The sequence below is a fragment of the Eptesicus fuscus genome, chromosome 6 (genome assembly GCF_027574615.1).
Source record: "Eptesicus fuscus isolate TK198812 chromosome 6, DD_ASM_mEF_20220401, whole genome shotgun sequence".
Classification (NCBI taxonomy): domain Eukaryota; kingdom Metazoa; phylum Chordata; class Mammalia; order Chiroptera; family Vespertilionidae; genus Eptesicus; species Eptesicus fuscus.
Genome location: NC_072478.1, coordinates 25,335,384 through 25,358,477, shown reverse-complemented (window position 1 = coordinate 25,358,477; position 23,094 = coordinate 25,335,384). Strand labels below are relative to the sequence as shown.

At 49.5% G+C, this 23,094-nt stretch overlaps 1 protein-coding gene and 1 long non-coding RNA gene across 2 annotated transcripts in view; both read right to left on the bottom strand.

The window, feature by feature from the left end:
- The window catches only part of LOC103303162 (mucin-16), a 98,447-nt gene extending 90,968 nt beyond the window's left edge, over nt 1–7,479 (bottom strand). The window contains 1 exon segment of the mRNA XM_054718351.1: nt 234–7,479. Coding sequence (XP_054574326.1) covers nt 234–7,479 — 7,246 coding nt within the window.
- A 3,445-nt stretch (nt 7,480–10,924) lies between these two features.
- Nucleotides 10,925–23,094, bottom strand: part of LOC129149303 (uncharacterized) — a 44,629-nt gene continuing 32,459 nt past the window's right edge. The window contains exons 2-3 of the long non-coding RNA XR_008556225.1: nt 13,058–13,171; nt 10,925–11,004 (exon numbers count right to left, since the gene is read on the bottom strand). This is a non-coding gene — a long non-coding RNA (uncharacterized LOC129149303). The remainder of the gene's footprint in view (nt 11,005–13,057; nt 13,172–23,094) is intronic.

The window sequence follows — 23,094 nt, the reverse complement described above, 5'->3', positions numbered from 1 at the left end:
GACCTCAGTAACAGCGTCAGTGGGCACTTGGGAAGAGACGGGCACTGTCTCCGCGGATGAGCTCAAGGGTTGCGAGGGGCTGGTCTCACCCAGGCCGTGGCTCGTGGAGGATGCCGACTCTGTCGCAGACCAAGTGGTTTCAGAAGAGCCAGGCACTGGTGCGGAAACTCTGGTTTCCTTCGTGATGGAAGGGGTAACCACGGGAGAAGTCACTTCGGGAGGCCCTGACTCACCTGGCGCAGAGGAATGTGTCTCCTGTCCAAAACTGGTGGTCCCCACACTGGTCTCAGCTGTGTGTGTGGAGAGGTGAACTGCCTCTGTACCTGTGGAGGGGGCCCAGGAGTCCAGGCTCTGCTCTGTGCTCTCGCTCAAATGTGGAGTGGAATGGGTTCCGGGATCCACGCTGGTGCCCAAGGCGTCAGTGGCCTGAAGCAGGCCAGAGGTCCAAGCGGAGGTGACCAGAGGAGGAGGGGAGGAACCGCTCTCAGGTCTTGTAGGAGAAGAAACACTGGAAGGGGAGACTGTGCTAGGAGCCGATTCCAGGGAAGGAGAGCTGCTTGTCTCCACAAAGGGAGGACTTGTCCTTGACACATCCTCGGGTCCTTTGCTCCCATGAGTTGTCACCTGTGAGTGTGTGAAACCTTGAGTGCCTGGGCTGGAGGCGGTGGTCCATGTGTCCAAGGGAGTTGTGCCCTGCGAAGTAGCCTCGGGCTGACCTGCTGGCATGGTGAGGGTCCCTTCTATAGCTTCTGTCATGCTTGGGGAGGTGGAGAGCCCGGGCATTCCTGTGGAGATGTCCTGTGTCCCGGTGGAGGGCGGCGGGCCAGAGGAGAATGTCCCTCTGGAGGACACGCCTTCTGTCCTGGCGACCTCAGTAACAGCGTCAGTGGGCACTTGGGAAGAGACGGGCACTGTCTCCGCGGATGAGCTCAAGGGTTGCGAGGGGCTGGTCTCACCCAGGCCGTGGCTCGTGGAGGATGCCGACTCTGTCGCAGACCAAGTGGTTTCAGAAGAGCCAGGCACTGGTGCGGAAACTCTGGTTTCCTTCGTGATGGAAGGGGTAACCACGGGAGAAGTCACTTCGGGAGGCCCTGACTCACCTGGCGCAGAGGAATGTGTCTCCTCTCCAAAACTGGTGGTCCCCACACTGGTCTCAGCTGTGTGTGTGGAGAGGTGAACTGCCTCTGTACCTGTGGAGGGGGCCCAGGAGTCCAGGCTCTGCTCTGTGCTCTCGCTCAAATGTGGAGTGGAATGGGTTCCGGGATCCACGCTGGTGCCCAAGGCGTCAGTGGCCTGAAGCAGGCCAGAGGTCCAAGCGGAGGTGACCAGAGGAGGAGGGGAGGAACCGCTCTCAGGTCTTGTAGGAGAAGAAACACTGGAAGGGGAGACTGTGCTAGGAGCCGATTCCAGGGAAGGAGAGCTGCTTGTGTCCACAAAGGGAGGACTTGTCCTTGACACATCCTCGGGTCCTTTGCTCCCATGAGTTGTCACCTGTGAGTGTGTGAAACCTTGAGTGCCTGGGCTGGAGGCGGTGGTCCATGTGTCCAAGGGAGTTGTGCCCTGCGAAGTAGCCTCGGGCTGACCTGCTGGCGTGGTGAGGGTCCCTTCTTTAGCTTCTGTCATGCTTGGGGAGGTGGAGAGCCCGGGCATTCCTGTGGAGATGTCCTGTGTCCCGGTGGAGGGCGGCGGGCCAGAGGAGAATGTCCCTCTGGAGGACACGCCTTCTGTCCTGGCGACCTCAGTAACAGCGTCAGTGGGCACTTGGGAAGAGACGGGCACTGTCTCCGCGGATGAGCTCAAGGGTTGCGAGGGGCTGGTCTCACCCAGGCCGTGGCTCGTGGAGGATGCCGACTCTGTCGCAGACCAAGTGGTTTCAGAAGAGCCAGGCACTGGTGCGGAAACTCTGGTTTCCTTCGTGATGGAAGGGGTAACCACGGGAGAAGTCACTTCGGGAGGCCCTGACTCACCTGGCGCAGAGGAATGTGTCTCCTGTCCAAAACTGGTGGTCCCCACACTGGTCTCAGCTGTGTGTGTGGAGAGGTGAACTGCCTCTGCACCTGTGGAGGGGGCCCAGGAGTCCAGGCTCTGCTCTGTGCTCTCGCTCAAATGTGGAGTGGAATGGGTTCCGGGATCCACGCTGGTGCCCAAGGCGTCAGTGGCCTGAAGCAGGCCAGAGGTCCAAGCGGAGGTGACCAGAGGAGGAGGGGAGGAACCGCTCTCAGGTCTTGTAGGAGAAGAAACACTGGAAGGGGAGACTGTGCTAGGAGCCGATTCCAGGGAAGGAGAGCTGCTTGTCTCCACAAAGGGAGGACTTGTCCTTGACACATCCTCGGGTCCTTTGCTCCCATGAGTTGTCACCTGTGAGTGTGTGAAACCTTGAGTGCCTGGGCTGGAGGCGGTGGTCCATGTGTCCAAGGGAGTTGTGCCCTGCGAAGTAGCCTCGGGCTGACCTGCTGGCGTGGTGAGGGTCCCTTCTATAGCTTCTGTCATGCTTGGGGAGGTGGAGAGCCCGGGCATTCCTGTGGAGATGTCCTGTGTCCCGGTGGAGGGCGGCGGGCCAGAGGAGAATGTCCCTCTGGAGGACACGCCTTCTGTCCTGGCGACCTCAGTAACAGCGTCAGTGGGCACTTGGGAAGAGACGGGCACTGTCTCCGCGGATGAGCTCAAGGGTTGCGAGGGGCTGGTCTCACCCAGGCCGTGGCTCGTGGAGGATGCCGACTCTGTCGCAGACCAAGTGGTTTCAGAAGAGCCAGGCACTGGTGCGGAAACTCTGGTTTCCTTCGTGATGGAAGGGGTAACCACGGGAGAAGTCACATCGGGAGGCCCTGACTCACCTGGCGCAGAGGAATGTGTCTCCTGTCCAAAACTGGTGGTCCCCACACTGGTCTCAGCTGTGTGTGTGGAGAGGTGAACTGCCTCTGTACCTGTGGAGGGGGCCCAGGAGTCCAGGCTCTGCTCTGTGCTCTCGCTCAAATGTGGAGTGGAATGGGTTCCGGGATCCACGCTGGTGCCCAAGGCGTCAGTGGCCTGCAGCAGGCCAGAGGTCCAAGCGGAGGTGACCAGAGGAGGAGGGGAGGAACCGCTCTCAGGTCTTATAGGAGAAGAAACACTGGAAGGGGAGACTGTGCTAGGAGCCGATTCCAGGGAAGGAGAGCTGCTTGTCTCCACAAAGGGAGGACTTGTCCTTGACACATCCTCGGGTCCTTTGCTCCCATGAGTTGTCACCTGTGAGTGTGTGAAACCTTGAGTGCCTGGGCTGGAGGCGGTGGTCCATGTGTCCAAGGGAGTTGTGCCCTGCGAAGTAGCCTCGGGCTGACCTGCTGGCGTGGTGAGGGTCCCTTCTATAGCTTCTGTCATGCTTGGGGAGGTGGAGAGCCCGGGCATTCCTGTGGAGATGTCTGGTGTCCCGGTGGAGGGCGGCGGGCCAGAGGAGAATGTCCCTCTGGAGGACACGCCTTCTGTCCTGGCGACCTCAGTAACAGCGTCAGTGGGCACTTGGGAAGAGACGGGCACTGTCTCCGCGGATGAGCTCAAACGCTGGGAGGGGCTGGTCTCCGCCAGGCCCTGGATCTTGGAGGATGCCGACTCTGTCGCAGACCAAGTGGTTTCAGAAGAGCCAGGCACTGGTGCGGAAACTCTGGTTTCCTTCGTGATGGAAGGGGTAACCACGGGAGAAGTCACTTCGGGAGGCCCTGACTCACCTGGCGCAGAGGAATGTGTCTCCTGTCCAAAACTGGTGGTCCCCACACTGGTCTCAGCTGTGTGTGTGGAGAGGTGAACTGCCTCTGTACCTGTGGAGTCCAGGCTCTGCGCTGTGCTCTCGCTCAAATGTGGAGTGGAATGGGTTCCGGGATCCACGCTGGTGCCCAAGGCGTCAGTGGCCTGAAGCAGGCCAGAGGTCCAAGCGGAGGTGACCAGAGGAGGAGGGGAGGAACCGCTCTCAGGTCTTGTAGGAGAAGAAACACTGGAAGGGGAGACTGTGCTAGGAGCCGATTCCAGGGAAGGAGAGCTGCTTGTCTCCACAAAGGGAGGACTTGTCCTTGACACATCCTCGGGTCCTTTGCTCCCATGAGTTGTCACCTGTGAGTGTGTGAAACCTTGAGTGCCTGGGCTGGAGGCGGTGGTCCATGTGTCCAAGGGAGTTGTGCCCTGCGAAGTAGCCTCGGGCTGACCTGCTGGCGTGGTGAGGGTCCCTTCTATAGCTTCTGTCATGCTTGGGGAGGTGGAGAGCCCGGGCATTCCTGTGGAGATGTCTGGTGTCCAGGTGGAGGGCGGCGGGCCAGAGAAGAATGTCCCTCTGGAGGACACGCCTTCTGTCCTGGCGACCTCAGTAACAGCGTCAGTGGGCACTTGGGAAGAGACGGGCACTGTCTCCGCGGATGAGCTCAAGGGTTGCGAGGGGCTGGTCTCCCCCAGGCCGTGGCTCGTGGAGGATGCCGACTCTGTCGCAGACCAAGTGGTTTCAGAAGAGCCAGGCACTGGTGCGGAAACTCTGGTTTCCTTCGTGATGGAAGGGGTAACCACTGGAGAAGTCACTTCGGGAGGCCCTGACTCACCTGGCGCAGAGGAATGTGTCTCCTGTCCAAAACTGGTGGTCCCCACACTGGTCTCAGCTGTGTGGCCGGAGAGGTGAACTGCCTCTGTACCTGTGGAGGGGGCCCAGGAGTCCAGGCTCTGCTCTGTGCTCTCGCTCAAATGTGGAGTGGAATGGGTTCCGGGATCCACGCTGGTGCCCAAGGCGTCAGTGGCCGGTAGCAGGCCAGAGGTCCAAGCGGAGGTGACCAGAGGAGGAGGGGAGGAACCGCTCTCAGGTCTTGTAGGAGAAGAAACACTGGAAGGGGAGACTGTGCTAGGAGCCGATTCCAGGGAAGGAGAGCTGCTTGTCTCCACAAAGGGAGGACTTGTCCTTGACACATCCTCGGGTCCTTTGCTCCCATGAGTTGTCACCTGTGAGTGTGTGAAACCTTGAGTGCCTGGGCTGGAGGCGGTGGTCCATGTGTCCAAGGGAGTTGTGCCCTGCGAAGTAGCCTCGGGCTGACCTGCTGGCGTGGTGAGGGTCCCTTCTATAGCTTCTGTCATGCTTGGGGAGGTGGAGAGCCCGGGCATTCCTGTGGAGATGTCTGGTGTCCAGGTGGAGGGCGGCGGGCCAGAGGAGAATGTCCCTCTGGAGGACACGCCTTCTGTCCTGGCGACCTCAGTAACAGCGTCAGTGGGCACTTGGGAAGAGACGGGCACTGTCTCCGCGGATGAGCTCAAACGCTGGGAGGGGCTGGTCTCCCCCAGGCCGTGGCTCGTGGAGGATGCCGACTCTGTCGCAGACCAAGTGGTTTCAGAAGAGCCAGGCACTGGTGCGGAAACTCTGGTTTCCTTCGTGATGGAAGGGGTAACCACTGGAGAAGTCACTTCGGGAGGCCCTGACTCACCTGGCGCAGAGGAATGTGTCTCCTGTCCAAAACTGTTGGTCCCCACACTGGTCTCAGCTGTGTGTCTGGAGAGGTGAACTGCCTCTGTACCTGTGGAGGGGGCCCAGGAGTCCAGGCTCTGCTCTGTGCTCTCGCTCAAATGTGGAGTGGAATGGGTTCCGGGATCCACGCTGGTGGCCAAGGCGCCAGTGCCCAGCAGCAGGCCAGAGGTCCAAGCGGAGGTGACCAGAGGAGGAGGGGAGGAACCACTCTCAGGTCTTATAGGAGAAGAAACACTGGAAGGGGAGACTGTGCTAGGGGCCGATTCCAGGGAAGGAGAGCTGCTTGTCTCCACAAAGGGAGGACTTGTCCTTGACACATCCTCGGGTCCTTTGCTCCCATGAGTTGTCACCTGTGAGTGTGTGAAACCTTGAGTCGCAGCCCCGTGAGTTCCTGGGCTGGAGGCGGTGGTCCACGTTTCCAAGGGAGTTGTGCCTTGCGACGTAGCCCCGGGTTGACCTGTTGGTGTGGTGAACATTCCTTCTTCAGCTTCTGTCATGCCAGTGGAGGTGGAGAGCCCGGGCATAACAGTGGAGATGACTGGTGTCCCAGTGGAGGGCGGCGGGCCAGAGTAGAATATCCCGCTGGAGGGCACGACTTCCGTCCTACCGACATCGGTAACAGCGTCAGTGGGTACTTGGGAAGACATTAGCGTTGTCTCCAAAACTGAGCTCATGGGCTGGGAGGGGCTGATCTCCCTCACGCCGGGCCTCGTGGAGGATACTGACTCTGTTGCAGACCATGTGGTTTCGGAAGAGCCAGGCACTGGTGCGGTAACTCTGGTTTCCCTCATGATGAGTTTGTTCTCGTCTGTGTTTGTCAATCTTTTCTTCATGCCTATGAGTGGTGTTGATGATTTTTCCATAGAAAATATGGTGAGTGATTTAGTCCCTGAATAAGTTATTTTTTTAATGGTAGTTTTACTTTCTGTTTCTAATGTGGAAGGGAGATTAGAGATCTTTTTTGTGTCTGAGGTTCTTGTGGTTTGAGTTTTGTCTTTAGTGAATATTTGGTCCAATTTTGTGGCTTCTGTGCTTAACTCTTTTGTAATAGTAATAACACTTGTAGAAGGTATTATGTTTGCCTCTGTGGTTGAGTTGCTGAGCATGTAATTATTGGACCCTCTTAATGTAATCGTTAGGGAATAATCACGCTGTGTTCTATTTTTGGAATATGGCCAAGTGGTTGTTGATCTGGATAGATTTGTTTTCTCAATGATAGAGGCAGTATCCATTAGATATATATCTTGGGGTGCTCCTGATTCGGGTGGGATTGTGAAATGGGGATTATATTTTGGACTTGTGATCCATACTCTTGTACGTACTGTGTGTGTAGAAGGGTGAACTATCTCTATGTCTGTGGTGGGCTGCGAATGTGGTATTTTCCCAGATGTCCTATTTGTCCTACTTGGAGATGAATTTGTCCCAGATCCCAAGCTCATGGTCAATAGAACTGTAGACCTTGATAAGCCTGCAGAGTCAATCTCCTTGAAAGTTCTTCCTGAGTCAGAAGAGACATTTATAATCTTAGTGTTAATATATGTGCTTGAAGTTGAGCTTTCTTTTTCCATCCAGGAATCAGATGTTTCTGTTCCCTCACTTGTAGGAGTCCTTAGCCTTTTCCTCTGGTAAGCTGGGTCTGGAGTTCTTGCTGTGTAAAAAATCTCATCAAGAGTTTTTTCTTCTGGTCTGGACACATCTTCTGCCTCTGCAAAAGTTGTGGCAGGAAGCTGGAAAGAACTCTTCTCTGATTTTTTGCTGGCAAGATATGGCTTCCCTGATAAAATTACTCTAGAGCTACTTACCAATGCAGTAGGTGTGACCCTGCTTACAGTGTGCCCTAGAGTGGATGGCAGTTGTGAGGTAGTTGGGCTGATTATGCTCTCCAAAGGGATATCTGGAGGTGTTGTAGCCATTTCTGGGCTTCTTGTGGGCATTCCTGTGATTAGAAAGTGAGTTGGTAGAAGACAGGCAAATGGTAATGAAGAGGAGTCCTTCTGGTTGACAGTATCATTCATTTCTTCCAGGTATTTCAACTCAAATTATTTCCTTCTTCCCCCAAAAGAAAATGTTAACCCTTCCATACCACACTAACCATCCACAATGAAATAGTTGGGGAGATCTTTGACTAATCTTGCTTGCTCAGGAGAACTAGTCACCTGGAGCCCAGTCTTCCCTAAGCTCATCAGTGACTGAAGGAGAAGGGAATGGAGGTGTTACCCTTTCATTCCCTCAAAATATGGGTCTATGAGGAACATGCTTACTCAACACTGGCTTAGCAATGTCCTCAAGTGTCTCTGAGGAGACATTTAAATAATATCTAGCATTTAAAGATTTAAAAGTTTAATTAAAGAGTAATTAAATCAAACCCTCACTATGGCCATAAGGAATGAAAAGCTGTTTGTTGATTGTGGGGACTGCTGATTTAGTTGGTCTCAAGCATATAAATGATTGAAACACAGTAAGGTTTTCATCACTCTATTATACCTTTGCTCATTTTGAAATAATTACATGTAAAATGAATTTAATATCACAATATTGTTGCAGTTACTGAAAAGTTTTGACTTCTGCTTAAAAAACCTATGTGTGGGAGAGGAACCAAGATGGCAGCATAGGTAAACACCTGAACTTGCTGTCTCGCACAACCACATCAAAACTACAACTAAAAGAAAAAATGGATATCATCCAGAACCATGGGAAGGTTGGATGAATGGAAGTTCTACAACAAGAAGGAAAGAGAAAAGCGCATCTAGACTGGTAGGAGGTGCAGAGGTGCGGAAGAAAAGGTACAAAGGCATGCGCAGAAACAGGCTGGCAACTGGGTACACTGTGGTCTTTTTCAATCGGAAAGGAGATACATACTCCCGACTGCTCTGAATTCCAGTACCGGGTGAGACTCTGGGGACCCAGACTCACATGGGGAGAAACTGGACTGTCTGGCATCAGGCCGGAACATGACGGCGGCTTTCTCTCAGAGGTGGTCGCAGCGTTCATTGTTCCTGCATGGGGCCGTGGGACACAGAGAACCAGGGATCTATCCAGGGCAGGGCCAATGGGCAACCATTGCTGTTTGCACCGCCCTATGATTCCCTGAGATCACGCCCCACCCAATTTACAACCCCACCCAAGCTGTGTGCAGGTGCATTTGCATATGAATGGCCTGGACTTTTGCAACCTAACCTAATAAACTGCAGCTGGGTCAAAGAACCCCAGAGCTTCCAAAACAAGGCCGAAGTCTCCTCAGAAGCCTGCACTGCTTCACAGCCATGCCTCATCTGGGCACCTTCAAACCCCAAACAAAGAGGAGGAATCTGCAGATCTCTCTGTAGCTCAAGCTGGGTGGCCTCAGGCAGTGGTTGACTTTGCACCTCTTTGGAGATTCAAGAGCCAGTGTACCCAGTGGTCAAAATGAGACCAAACCAGATTACAATTCTTCAGATCCATAAGAGACATACTCAGGGGGCAGACTCAGTGAGCACCAAAGCCCTACTGAAGCAAGTCCTGCCCCATAAGGGTGTTTCCAGCACAGGAGTTCTCCCATTGTTCTCCCATTTCATCCAATTGGTCTGGAGGTCAATTCCGCCCAGTGATACCAATAGCAATCAAAGCTTAACTATAACAAGACTGTGCAAACAGCCCACAAAGGGGTGCACCAAGAGCATCCACCTCAGGTGACTGGGGAGGCTGAGCCACTGGGCCCTATAAGACACCTAGCACACAAAGCCACTCTATCAACACAGGGAGCAGCCAAAATGCAGAGACAAAGAAACAGGTCACAAATGAAAGAAATGGAGGAAAGCAAACTATTGGATATAGAGTTCAAAACCACAGTTATAAGGTTACTCAAGAATCTTCCAGAACCCTCCAAGAAATTTAGTGAGACCCTCAAAGATATGAAAAAGGACCAATTAGAAATTAAGCATACACTGACTGAAATAAAGAATAATATACAGATATCCAACAGCAGACTAGAGAATTCCAAGAATCAAGTCAAAGATTTGAAATATGAAGAAGCAAAAAACACCCAACCAGAAAGAAAAAAAGAAAAAAAGAATCCAAAAATATGAAGACAGTGTAAGGAGCCTCTGGGACAACTTTAAGCGTACCAACATCCGAATTATGGGGGTGCCAGAAGAAGAGAGAGAGCCAGACACTGAAAATCTATTTGAAGAAATAATGACCGAAAACTTCCCCTACCTGGTGAAAGAAATAGACTTACAAGTCCAGGAAGCCCAGAGAACCCCAAACTAGAGGAATCCAAAGAGGACCACACCAAGACACATCATAATTAAAATGCCAAGGGCAAAAGACAAAGAGAGAATATTAAAAGCAGCAAGAGAAAAACAGTTAGTTACCTACAAGGGAGTACCCATACAACTGTCAGCTGATTTCTCAACAGAAACTATGCAGGCCAGAAGGGAGTGGCAAGAAATATTCAAAGTGATGAATAGCAAGAACCTACAACCAAGATTACTCTACCCAGCAAAGCTATCATTCAGAATTGAAGGTCAGATAAAGAGCTTCACAGATAAGAAAAAGCTAAAGGAGTTCATCACCGCCAAACCAGCATTATATGAAATGCTGAAGGGTATTCTTTAAGAAGAGGAAGAAGAAGAAAAAGGTAAAGATAAAAATTATGAACAAAGTGACAACAAATACATATCTATCAACGAGCGAATCTAAAAATCAAATGAATAAAAAGTACGATGAACAGAATAACTGGTGATAGAATCAGGGGCATAGAAAGGGAGTGGACTGACAATTCTCAGGAGGGAGGGTGTGTGGGAAGAGACTGGATAAAAATCGAACACCTATGGATGAGGACAATGGGGACGTAAGGGCCTGGGGTGGAGTGGGAACTGGGTGGAGGGGAGCTATGAGGAGAAAAAAGAGGAACAATTGTAATAATCTGAACAATAAATACTTACTTAAAAAACACACACACACACAAAAAAAAACACCTATGTGAGGACATGTGGCCCTAGCTGGTGTGGCTCAGTTGGTTGGAGCATCGTCCTGTGCACTAAAAGGCTGTGGGCTCGCTTTTTCGTCAGAGCATATACCTGGGTTGTGGGTTTGATCCCTAATTGGGGTGTGTATGGAAACCAATTAATTGATGTTTCTCTCTCTATGTCTCCCACATCCTTTCTCTCTCTCTAAAAAAAAAAAAAAAAAAAAAAGTCAATAAAAACATAACCTCTGGTGAGGATTTTTTAAAAAAGGATATTTGTCCTCCCCCCAGTAGATTTGGCAAACAGCCAATATATTGCAGTCATTCAAGGGAGATGTAGTCAAGAGCTTGGAACCTTCTTTTTTATTATTTTTTCTCTTTCGCTCACCTTCCACTTTATTTTATTTTTTTAAATTGAATTTATTGGTGTGACATTGGTTGATAAAATTATACAGGTTTCAGGTATAAATTGTACAATACATCATACCTGCAGAGTAATCTTCTGTCCTAGTGGTTGAAGGGTCACTTTTCAGCCATGAGGAACTTCCATACATGGGGATGTTAGTAGTGGACCCCCCAGTCCCAGCAGTGCCTGTAGGAGAGACACACGGTTAGGATGGATATGATACATTTAGAAGGAAGGCATGTGGGAAATATCAATACGTGCACACTTAGGAAACAAAGCGATTTGTTTACAAGGAAGTGTTATTCAAGGGCTAGAGACAGGAGGATACATGTTTTAGGTGAATGGAACTCTAATTTTGCTCAGGATTGTGCTGTAAACAGATTAAAGAATTAACAGGAAGTAACTGATCCTTTCATCTCTTTAGTGCCAGCATCAACAGAAGTCACATTATGTTTGGAGGTCATGGGCATTCAAAGTGTTGGTCTATTCCAGTGGTCAGCAAACTCATTAGTCAACAGAGCCAAATATCAACAGTACAATGATTGAAATTTCTTTTGAGAGCCAAATTTTTTAAACTTAAACTATATAGGTAGGTACATTGTTATTAATTTAATTAGGGTACTCCTAAGCTGGCCTTTGCTAAAAACTCAAGGGGCCTAAGAGCCGCATGTGGCTCGCGAGCTGCAGTTTGCTGACCACTGGTCTATTCCATGGAGAAAGGGCTAGTCAAAGATGTGCATGAGTAAGTCAGATAGCTGCCCAAGTGGCTACGTGTCAGATATTTTAATAGGACATGAAAAAACTGTCAGATCATGATGGTAAGCTATCCATTTGATAAGTAAGACAACTGAGGTGATGTCATCAGTCTCCTCGGGGAGAAGAGACAAGACACAGAAGCCACACACTTCTATTTTCACCTCTTACTGAGAAGCTTCTTTGGTCAGGGATACCTAGGAAAGTTTAGGGTGCCCTATTAATGACTGTTGATTCTCATTTGGGTGAGAACAGGTGACTCTGAGAGGTGTCACTGGCATGTTTCAGAAACCAGAAACCAGTGTGAGTGCTCCCAGAAGCCCTGACAGATGGACAGCCAGAAGGGAGAACACTGGAACCTATATCCCCATGGAGATGCAGCCTCAATGCCAAGAACTTCAGCACAGAGGATGGCAGGGACTGAGGACTCTACCTGCAAAAAGGGTGCACTGGCAAAAGCAAGGACGGGATGTTGAATAGCATTCCTGGCTTCTACCCAGCAGAGGTCAGTAGCCCCATCCTCTCAGAAGTGACAACCAAAAATATCCACAGACATTGGCGAATATCCCGGAGGGCAAAAATCACACCCAGTTGAGAACCGCTGTTCAGGAGGCCTCATCTAATTTAATTTAGATTTTACAAATACTCCACCACACACTTACTCCCACAATATAGATACAAAACTGGAGGCCTGAGAGGTTACTGTAGTTGTCCAGCATATGGCAGACGTGGGATGTGAGCACAGGCTATCTGGCACAGATGTCTGTGCTGCTCACTGTTGAGCTGTACTGTGCTGCTTATGAAGTCTCTGTTGTCCAAATATAGGGAACAAACTAGACTCCTGGGATAGGGAAGGCCATCACTCAGGAGCAAGAAGTGGAGGGCATGAAGAACCCAAATAGGGCTCAGGCCTCCAACTCCCTCTTTTCACCTAACAAGGCAGACCTGTGAACCAACAACAGGAAACTTGCCTGTGTATGTGACTAAGCTGATGGCTGGGTCTGGGGTTGAGGCCCATAGACACAATGTGCAGATGTGGAGAAAGAAGGTGGGTGGAAGCCAGAAGGGACAAAGGAAGAGGGATAAAGGCCAGCTGTCTCTGTCCTGCCTGCTCTTAAGGAAGCCAATATCCATAAGGCAAAGGAGACAGAGATCTCAGGTCCAATTCACTCCCTGGAGACCCATTATCTCCCCTTCCTAAAATCAAGCCAATTGCAATCTCCGCAGGACTGGAAACAAAATACACAGTGGGAGGAATCTGGAAAAAAGTGGACTTAGCTGGATTTGAATCCCAGCTCTGTCGCTTACTTGCTGTGTGACCTGAGGCAGGTCACTTAACCTCTCTGAGCCTTGTCTCCTCATGTGTCCAATGAGGATAACAACATAGAGTTATTGTGAAGATTCATATGAAGCAGTTAATACCATGCAGGGCAGGAGGGTAGGACTTATTAAATGCAGGCTGTTTATGGCCTTTATTATTACCTACCCACAGAGATGGTGAGTGATTCTGGAAATGAAGAATCGTGTACTGACTGTCTTGTGGCTCCAGAATTCACTTGGTCTGAGGTTTGGGCTAAGACCACTGCATTCCATGGCACGCCTGTGGAGGAAGGACCAGGTTGGTTATCTCAGCAAGCAGCAGCAGGAAGGAAAATCTTTTCTTCTGGACTTCCTCTTCTTTCCACAGAAATTTCTATATAAAGACTCATTCATCGACTATTTCAATCATTCATTATACATTCTAGACTCCCCATCCCACATTCATTACCTCTCATGGGCCAGCCCTATTATAAGTTGTGGGGACAGAGTGGTGAATTAGACCTGAAGTTAATTCGTTATCAATGGCCTTACCAGCAAATCCTCTCTCCCAGCTTCAGGAAAAACAACTTGCTGGTTTCATGGCTGCTCTGGAGGTCTGTCCCCCAAGGTTAGACTTCCTCACCTCCACCTCCCTGCCAATTAGCCCAAAGTGACTGCATGTCAGCCTTGCACCCCATGCCCAGGAGTACTTTTCTTGCCCCATATCCCACACTCCTCTTGACTGAGCCCTCCATTCTTAGAGCTGGAGGTCCAGTGGGCAATTGGCATTCAGATTATGGCTTTGGTTCCTAAGAGCTGGTAGCAGTATAACATAGCAGTTAAGAGCAGTGACTTAAAATTCAAACGTGTTCAAGGTTCAAATCACACTTTCCCACTTGCTGTTTTGTGGCCTCAGGAAGTCGCTTGATTTTCAGTTTCAGGTTTCTTATGTGGTGATAATAAAAGACCTAAATATTTTTAACATATAAATATATAGTATATAACAAAAAGGGAGATAATAAAAGTATCTAAATATCTTTAAAATATAATATTATATGCAATATAACAAAAGTGGAAAAAATAAAAGTATCATTGATACAGAGAACAGACTGGTGGCTGCCAGATGTGAGGGTGGTTGGGGGCTTGACTGAAAAAGGTGAAGGAAATAAGGAGTACAAATTGTATGTTTACAAAATAGTCATGGTGATGTAAAGTACAGCATAGGGAATATAGTCGATAATACTGCGATAACTCTGTATACTGCCAGGTGGATGCAAGACTTACCAGTGAGATCACTTCATATAGATATGGCTAACCACAATGCTGTACACCTAAAATTAATATTGAATGTCAACTGTAATTAAAAAATAATTAACAAAAAATAAAAGTATATAACAGCCTTTTTAGGGGAATTAAATAAGCAATGCACTTCAAACTCTTCATCCTTAGTGAGTGATAGATGACCATCACTATTTTTATTATGAATACAGTTATTCGGTCTCTACTGTTTTGGGGTGGGAGTGGGGAGAGGTACTTTTGCTGTCTTGAAAGCCACTCAACTCTCTCCCCACCCCATGTGGCCTCGTTTTTAGGCCAATAGCAATCTGAAGGGTAGGTATGTGACAGGATGAGTCATGCTTCTGACACATAGTTGTGGAGAGGGTAGAGACTCAAAAAATAGGGTGGACATTGTCCAGAAGGAAACGGAGGAAATCCAAGACAGAGATGAACAGAATAAACTGGTGAATATAATAGACAGAGATGCTGAACCCATAGTGGTGGGGTCAGGGACAGATCTCTGGCTAACGAGGAAGTGCCCATGGCCATGGTTTCCTCCAGAGGGCTCACTGTGGATGGAGAGGGTTGCAGGAGAGGGGGCAAAGCTAGATGCTTCTCTAGGAGCTCAGAAGAGCTGGGGGTTGGGTTTGTCCCAGAGCTCTGAGAGGAGGCTCCTGCTGTCAGGGAAGATGTCCACCCGTCTTCATGCCAATGCTGGCAGCTTGAGAAGTTTGGGTTTTTGCTTCGGATGGTGCAGATGAGCTAGCATGCCCTATGACTCTCAGGGCTTCTGTCATGACTTTGTAGAAGAAAGAGGCAGACCAAATTCTCACCCAGTGAGATTCTGCCTCCTTCATTCATGCGGCAATATTTACTGCATACCTACTATGTTCCAGGTATGAAGAGAGGCCTCAGAAGAAGTGACAGGAATGGAATAACTACAGGACAGGGACCAGGATAGAGGGTGACAAACTTGTCTTGGTGTGGACTTTCTCAATTTTAGTACTTGAAGTTTCATGCAGGAACTTCCTCAGTCTCCAGCAAACCAGGACAGTTGGTTGGTGACCATCCTGTGCTATGCCCTCCTGACCTGGCATCTGCCTCTCACAGCTCAGTGTCTATGGTGAATTAAGGTCCCTATGAACAGCTCTGAGCTTGGAGTAGAGCGCAGGGAGATGAGGAAGCAGGCTGGTACCCCCACTCAGAAGCCAGACCTAGTCAGTGGCAGCAGGATGCAAATTATTGTGTTTGGAGCCAGACAACCTGGGTTTGAAGCCCAACTCTACCCTGGCCACATAGGGAACTTTCCTCTTGGAGCTTCTGTCCTCACCTGTGAAATGGGGAGAATCATCTGGACCACTGAGTCGACCATCAGGAGTGGGTGAGTCCCTATATGAGCCATTATGTCTGGCTGTGGGTCTACTGTACAGCACTGGCAGTATCAAGTGACCAGAGGAACAGCTAGACATGAAGAAGCCCAGGCTGCTCCACCCCCCAGGACACATCATTTTCCTTTTGAGGAGACCACCCAGTCACTGGGAGAAAAGGTGATTCTGTTTCTTAAGGCTCAGGGGAAATAGGAACAAAATTTTCCTCTTTTCCAGGAGATGAGTCACAAGTGGTGGAAGATGAACTGAAATTCTGGCCAGAGCAAGTTAGACTCAGAGGCCCCCTTCCCCACTCCAAAAATCCTCCACACACATATGACTCCCATCAATGCCCCCTTCCTTGATAATCTCCCTTTCTGTCCCTCAGATATCTCTGGCCAGGCCTGGGCTGGGGCAATAGCCACTGTTCAGGGACCCAGCAAGACACTCAGCAAAGCAAAATGAGATCTTTATATGTGCTACATTGTCATAGCCCTGGGGGAACCCTGCTGGGCTGGGTGGCAGTTCCCACAATCCAGGGAACTGCCAGAAGAGGAGAAATCTTCATCAACACTCAGTCTCTTCCCAGGCATGAGGTAAAGATTGGGACTCAGGAATCATCCAAAAACTTGGATTTAGATCCTTGTTGTGTGACTGTAACAAAAAGCTTAACCTCTCTGAGCCTGTTTCCTCTTCCATAAAAAAACAAGTCAATGGTGCCTGGATCTTAACCGTGCAGCCTCAATCAAGCCATCGCAGGTAAAACTCTAGCACAGGGGTCCTCAAACTTTTTAAACAGGGGGCCAGTTCGCTGTCCCTCAGACCGTTGGAGGGCCGGACTATAGTTTAAAAAAAAACTATGAACAAATTCCTATGCACACTGCACATATCTTATTTTGAAGTAAAAAAACAAAACGGCAAAAACACCTGCATGTGGCCCGCGGGCCGTAGTTTGAGGACGCCTGCTAGCACATAGTAGGTGCACAATACAAAATGATGGTTACTGAGGTCTTTGGAATGTCTCAGCCCCAGAGGCACAGAGGGATAAAGGACAGGATGCAGATGTGGAAGAGGACAGACAAGGTCCAGGGTGAAGTGAGAAGGGAGTGAAAAATGGATTTCCTCTAGCCCGGTAATTTTTTAAATTACTCTTTGGGATGATGGAAACTCAGCGAGTTTATGTGTCTGGCCCAAGAACACACAGCCTGTCAGGGCTGGATTTAGATTTCTTTTATCTCTGCCCAGGTATTAAAAGAGTCTTTGCCAGCATATAAGTCAAAAGTCCTGGGATGGAGAACACTATGTTAAGTGAAATAAGCCAGCCAATGAAATAAAAATACCACATGATCTCACTCATTTGTGGATAATAAAGAACATTATAAACTGATGAACAAAAAGATAGATACAGAGACAGTAAAGCATCAAACAGACTGTCAAATTACAGCGAGAAGGTTAGGGAGAGGTGGGGGAGATAAGAGATCAACCGAAGGACTTGCATGCATGCATATAAGCATAACCAATGAACACAAAACACTGGGGGGTGAGGGCATGTATGGGAGTGGGGTGGGGGGACAATGGTAAGATATGTACACATATAATACCTTAATAAAAAATGGAGGGGAAAAAAAAGCCCTGGAATATGTCTGGACTGATCGCAGGAGAATTCCTGCTCTGAGAGATTGTCCCACATGCTGTAGACATAATAGGGTAGTGGGGAGCGGTATTGACCCATAGTCCAGGCAACCAACCCTCCCTGGAGTCTGGCCAGTTCAAACAGCCCCCAATATCAGACCCTAAGTGAGTCTTGGGGACAAAAGCAGTTAAACAACTTCTGTTTGTGGCAACGAGCTTTAGAGACAGCTCAGGAGGACACGCCCCATTGGAGGTGGTGGGATTGTTCTGTACAAACCACCCACCATTCATGTCATTGTGTGGGCACCTCACAATGGCGTCCAACCACAAAGCTCTTCCCGGGGCCAAAGCCCGGTCTTAGTGACTCAGAGCTGGGAGCTGGGGTGCCTCCCACCTGCGCAGGAGCTGCAGCCCGGCCTCAGCTGGGAAAGGACAAGGTGGCAGCTGCAGGCTGCCAGTGTTCAGGGCCTCACAGCCTCTCAGGATGCAGAAGCCTTCTCCCCATCCCTTCAAGTCCTAGTGGCCTCCATTTCTCAACTAAGCATTAAAGACAGTCCTTTCTCCTCAGAGGAGCAAGGGAACAGATATTCAAGCACCCAGCACACAGGAGATACCCTTTCTATAAGCCACCAGATGAGTTTGTCTGTGAAGTCTTGACTTCCTGCCCAAGGAGGCAACCCGAGTAAACAGTTTGGGAGTCTGGGGAGCCCAGGAGTCACATGTGGGGGATCTTGGACCTTATCTCTGTAGGGGAGAGAGCCTGGTCCTTCCCCCCAACCCCAAGCTGGACCCCCACCTTTCCCTGAGGCTGGTGCACTTTCTCTGGGCAGCAAGACCTAAACTGGCCCCCCAAATGACCAACAGGCCTGCAAAGTCCCCTTAGGATCTAAGATCAAATTCCCATAACCCTCCCAGGCTGCCTTCCTGCTTGTACCCCTCAGCATCCCCCAATCAGGCAGCCCAAATGCACTCACATTGTCACACTGCCCTAGTGAAATACACCTGGCAATTTTCTGCCTCCTAGCCTTTGCCCACCCAATGCTCCCCGCCCCAGGTGTGCCCTCCCCTTTACCACTAAGTATGCCTACAGAAATCCTGCCAACCCAACATCACTCTGCTATTTAGGCAAATTACCCCCTCTCAGTCCCCTTAAGATGGCAAAGCTCCTGCTCAGCCCTGTACCCAAGGGCCCAGAGCTGTCACTTGCCCATTTCCCACCTGAGAGCTGGCTCAGGTGCTAGGAGCAGAGGTGTCAATTAAAAGAAATAAACCCACAGGGAAGAATGTGTGAATGAGCCAGTGAACGAAAGAATGCCTAGCTATCTCCATACTCATCTCAGCAGATCTTCAATTCATAAAGCAGCAGTTTTGTGAACTAGCTCAAGTCAGTGCAAAAAACATAGCCCTTACCTGGCCGGCTGTGATGTAAGCCTGTGCCAAAAAGCATAAGGCCTCCTGGCTGCCCCTGTGGGGGCTTGGGAAGCCCCAAGCACCAGTCACCTCTGCCCCTCTCTTCTGGGAATCTGTCAGGCTCCTCCACTGGCCCAGCCCAGTCCCACTTACCTGGCCCGCAGGTGAGGAGAAGACTCACAACCAGAGCTATCAGGTGCCCAAGCCAGCGGGGCTGGGGGTGTGCAGGGCCCTCCCAGCCCATGTCCTGCTTGCCCACCCTGGCTGTGCTCTTCACCCCTGAACAAGTCCCTGAGACTGAACCCTGCCCAGCCCGGGCCCCAGGTCCTGGGAGGGCGGTGAGGACACGCCTTGCTGAGCTGCCCAGGAGGGGCAGGGCCGCCCTGGGGGGAAGCAGTGGTGCCACTGCTGCTGGCAAAGGTCAGCCGGAATTATTCAGGGCCCACAGTGACTAACACCTGCAGGCGGATGCCCTCTGTGATATAGGCCACAAGGGGAACCCCTCACCCACCAGACAAAGCCTGGCTCCTGAGAGACCCCCGTGGATCCATCCGGCTTAGGGAAGGACATCAACCTGTCCCATTCTTGGAAGCCCCTGAGTTCCACCTCTGACACCTTCCTGCTCAGGGGCTGGCACCACCAGACTGGATCTGGTAGACCCTCCCCGGGGGAGGCAAGACTGGCTCTGACGGTGTCGGAATGTGTGGGAGTGAAGAGAAGATTGCATTCCCATGTGGGAACTCCCTAGCTGCCATGGGAACGGAGGGCCAGGTCTGTGGTACCTTTTGAGAATCCCCCAGAACCACCCTGCCCCACACAGCCAACATGAGCTCTGAAGCCCCTCATTCCCCAGCCAAGCCCTTCAGCTGCCCTTGCCAGGGGCAGAGCAGAGCCTGAGGGGCTGCTGTGGGGTGCCAGGGGGAAATTGGGATTCTGCATCTTCCTCGGTAATTCCACAGCCCCCACAATGTTTCTTATCATCCTGGACCTGGGCTGTTACGACAGTTACCCCTGAAACAGCCTCTCCTTTGCCATCTGCCCAGCACAGGTTGCCAGGGCGCTTCTCCTTAGTTACTGTGCACTCAGTGCCCCACTCTCCTCCCTCATCCAGGCACTCAGAAGACCCCCACCATCCCCTCCCTCCTACCTCACCCTTCAAGCCTCTAACCGCACAACAGACAGGAGAGTTTATCTTCTCATCAAAGGGGCAGCATACACAGGAGCCCAGTGCTCAGGTGGAGGCAGTGGACACGCCTTGGGGCTGCATTCCTCTCCTGGATTTTGTACCCAGAGCCAAACTCCATGGACCCACGGCCAGGACAAGCTTATCAGAAACCTCAGGTTCTTCCATGTCCTATGCAACCTACTCTCTCCTCTGCTTCCCCTGATCACAAGCATTCACTCTCAGACAGCACAGCCTGAGCCCGGGCTCCACTCTGGGCATGCAGCCTGTCCAAGATGGACGAAGGAACAAGTACAGGGGATCAAGCGGGGGTGGGAGACACCAGACCCTGACTGGGAAGGGCAGAAAATCAAGGAATGGTTCCTGGAGGAGGTGCCACATACACCAAGGCCTAAAGGATAAGCTAGAGTCAGCTGTTTGTAATGAGGAGAAGGGGGGTGCCATTTGCATGGAGTGGATAGAGGACAGTAAATACCCTACAGTGCACAGGAAAGCACCCCCACAAGAAATTATTTGGATCCAAATGCCAATGGTTCACTGATAAGAAATCCTGATCTAAAGCTGTGCTGTTGTCCACTAGAAATTTCTGTGATAATATTCATGTTCTATACCTGCACCATCCAATGAGGCACCGAGCCCTTGAAAAGTGACCTGTGTGACTGAGATGAATTTTTAATTTTGTTTAATCTTATTTGAAAAAACAATATGTACCCCATGTCATTGCAGCATTATTGCCCAAGATATGGAAACAATCTAAGTGTCCATCCATGGATAGATAAAATAATGGAATATTATTCATCCATAAAAAGGAAGGGAATTTCCCTGGCCAGGTGGTCCAGTTGGTTGGAGCATCGTCCTGTAGACTTGGTTCAATTCCCGGACAGGGCATATACCTAGGTTGAGGGTTCGATCCTTGGTCGGGGCACATATAGGGGGGCAATGGATTGATGTTTCTCACATCGATGTCTATCTATCCATCTATCATCTATCTATCTATCTATCTATCTATCTATCTATCTATCTATCTATCTTACTCTTTCTAAACATATCCTCTGGTGAGGATTTTTTTACATTTTTTTTCTTTATTAAGGTATTCCATATGTGTCCTTATCCCCCTTTTGTCCCCCCCAACCCCCATTCATGCCCTCACCCCCCCTGTTGTCTGTGTCCATTAGTTAGGCTTATATGCATGCATGTAAGTCCTTTGATCTATCCCCCTTACCCCCACCCTCCCCTACCTTCCCTCTGAGGTTTGACAGTCTGATCAATGCTTCTCTGTCTCTGGATCTGTTTTTGTTCATCAGTTTATGTTGTTCATTATATTCCACAAATTCGTGAGTGAGGATTTAAAAAAAAAAAAAAGGAAATCTTTCTATTTGTGACATCCTGGATGAGGGTATTATGCTAAGTGAAATAAGTCAGACAGAGAAAAAACAAATACTGTATGATCTCACTTATATGTGAAAACTAAAACAAACATAAAATACACTCCAAACTCATAAATACAGAGAACAGATTGGTGGTTGCCAGAGGCATGAGGGTGGGAGCGGAAGAAATGAGTGAAGGAGTCAAAAGGTACAAACTTGCAGTTACAAAGTCAGTAAGTCAAGTGGACTTAATGTATAGCATAATGAAAAAAAAAACACACATGGATCCTTAGTTCATTTATTAGCAGCCTTATGAGTAGGCTGAGAACAGTGTGGACATGTGAATGTACTGTTTTGACTGGAATTTTATGAAATCTAAATAGAGATCAAGTGGTTCCAATTAAAACTCTAGGGTCCAAATAGAAATTCACTATCAAGTTTAGAATGCACACTGGATTTAGAAGATATGAGCAGAGGAATGTAAACCATCTCCTTAGTAATTTTGACACCGGTTACTTAATGAAATGATAAAATATTTGTATATACTTGGTTAAATAAAACATATGATTACAATTAATTGCACCCATATCTTTTCACTCTGGAAAATCTCCAATTATGTATATAATTTGGGTTCTTTCTATTGTATAACTCTGATCTGGAATCTTCTGGAATCTTCGTGCTCTCTACTATAAATAATCTTAATTATTTAAGATAATATTAACATGATTTACTTATTTAATATCCCCCCCCCCCTTTATTTTTTAGAGAGAATGGAAGGAAGAGTGGAATGAGGGAGAGAGAAAAAGAGAGAGAAACATCAGTGTGAGAGAGTCACATTGATTGGCTGCCTCCTGCACATGCTCAGACCAGGGCTGAGGATGGAACCTGCAACCCAGGTATGACATGCCCTTGACGGGAATCAAACCCATAATCCTTTGGTGCTCAGGCTGCCACTCTAACCACTGAGCAACACAGACCAGGGCTACTTATTTAATCATATCTACAAATATCCCCACCTCTGTGTTGTCTCTCCCAGCTTGTCAATGGCAGGGGTGGGGTGAGATCCATGTTCCCTTCTTGACCCCTGATGGTGTTAAGCTACATCAGCAGGATCATTAGGGAATTGGAGAGATGGGAGCAGGTCTCTGGGTGCTACCCTCTGGGAGGTTGGCCTGCACTTCTGTGAGTGCATGGAGAGAATGGCTGTCCTGATGAAGGAGTAAAGAAACTCTGGCTCCTGCTGTACTCAGGCTGACCAGGGCCCAAGCCAGCCTTCCCTATCAGATGGCACTGATGGGGGCAAAAGGGAAAGATCAGAGCTAGGCCGGGCCAGCTGAGCAAGACAAGAGGGCTGAGGACACTGCCGAGGGATGGTCAGAAAGAGGAGTGGAAACCCACGGAACCAGCAGGAGAAGTGGGTTTCAGGGACAAGGTAGAGGCCCCGTGTAAACATCCTACAAAGGCTGAGGAAGCTCAAGAGAGGCTGTCAGTGATCCTTGAGAAGGGAGCTTCTGTGCGGAACAGACAAGGCCAGTTTGTGAGGATCCAAAGTCCAGAGAGAATGAGACCAGTGCTGGAGGTAGCCTGCGGTCAGATCCCCACAACCATAATATTCACTGATCACCTGCTGTGTGCTGGGCAGCAGGGCCATGGGAACTGACATTAAGCCACAGCATAAGCATGAGGCATTTATTCAATGTTTTTTCTGAGCTACACCCTTTGCAGACTTAATGACTCATTTAGTTCTCAGTGAACCTTCATTCATCAACCCATTTCACAGAGAAAGAAATGAGACACAAAGAAGTTACATAATTCACACAAGACCACACAGAGAGGAACCATCTATTTCCATTTATAACAAGTTCAAGAACAGGTAAGACTAATGGATGGGAAGTCAGAATAGTGTCCTGGGGATGGAGACATTGTTTGGAAAGAGGCATGAGGGAAACTGCTGGAGTGGTGATTTTCAATGAGGTGGGCAATTATG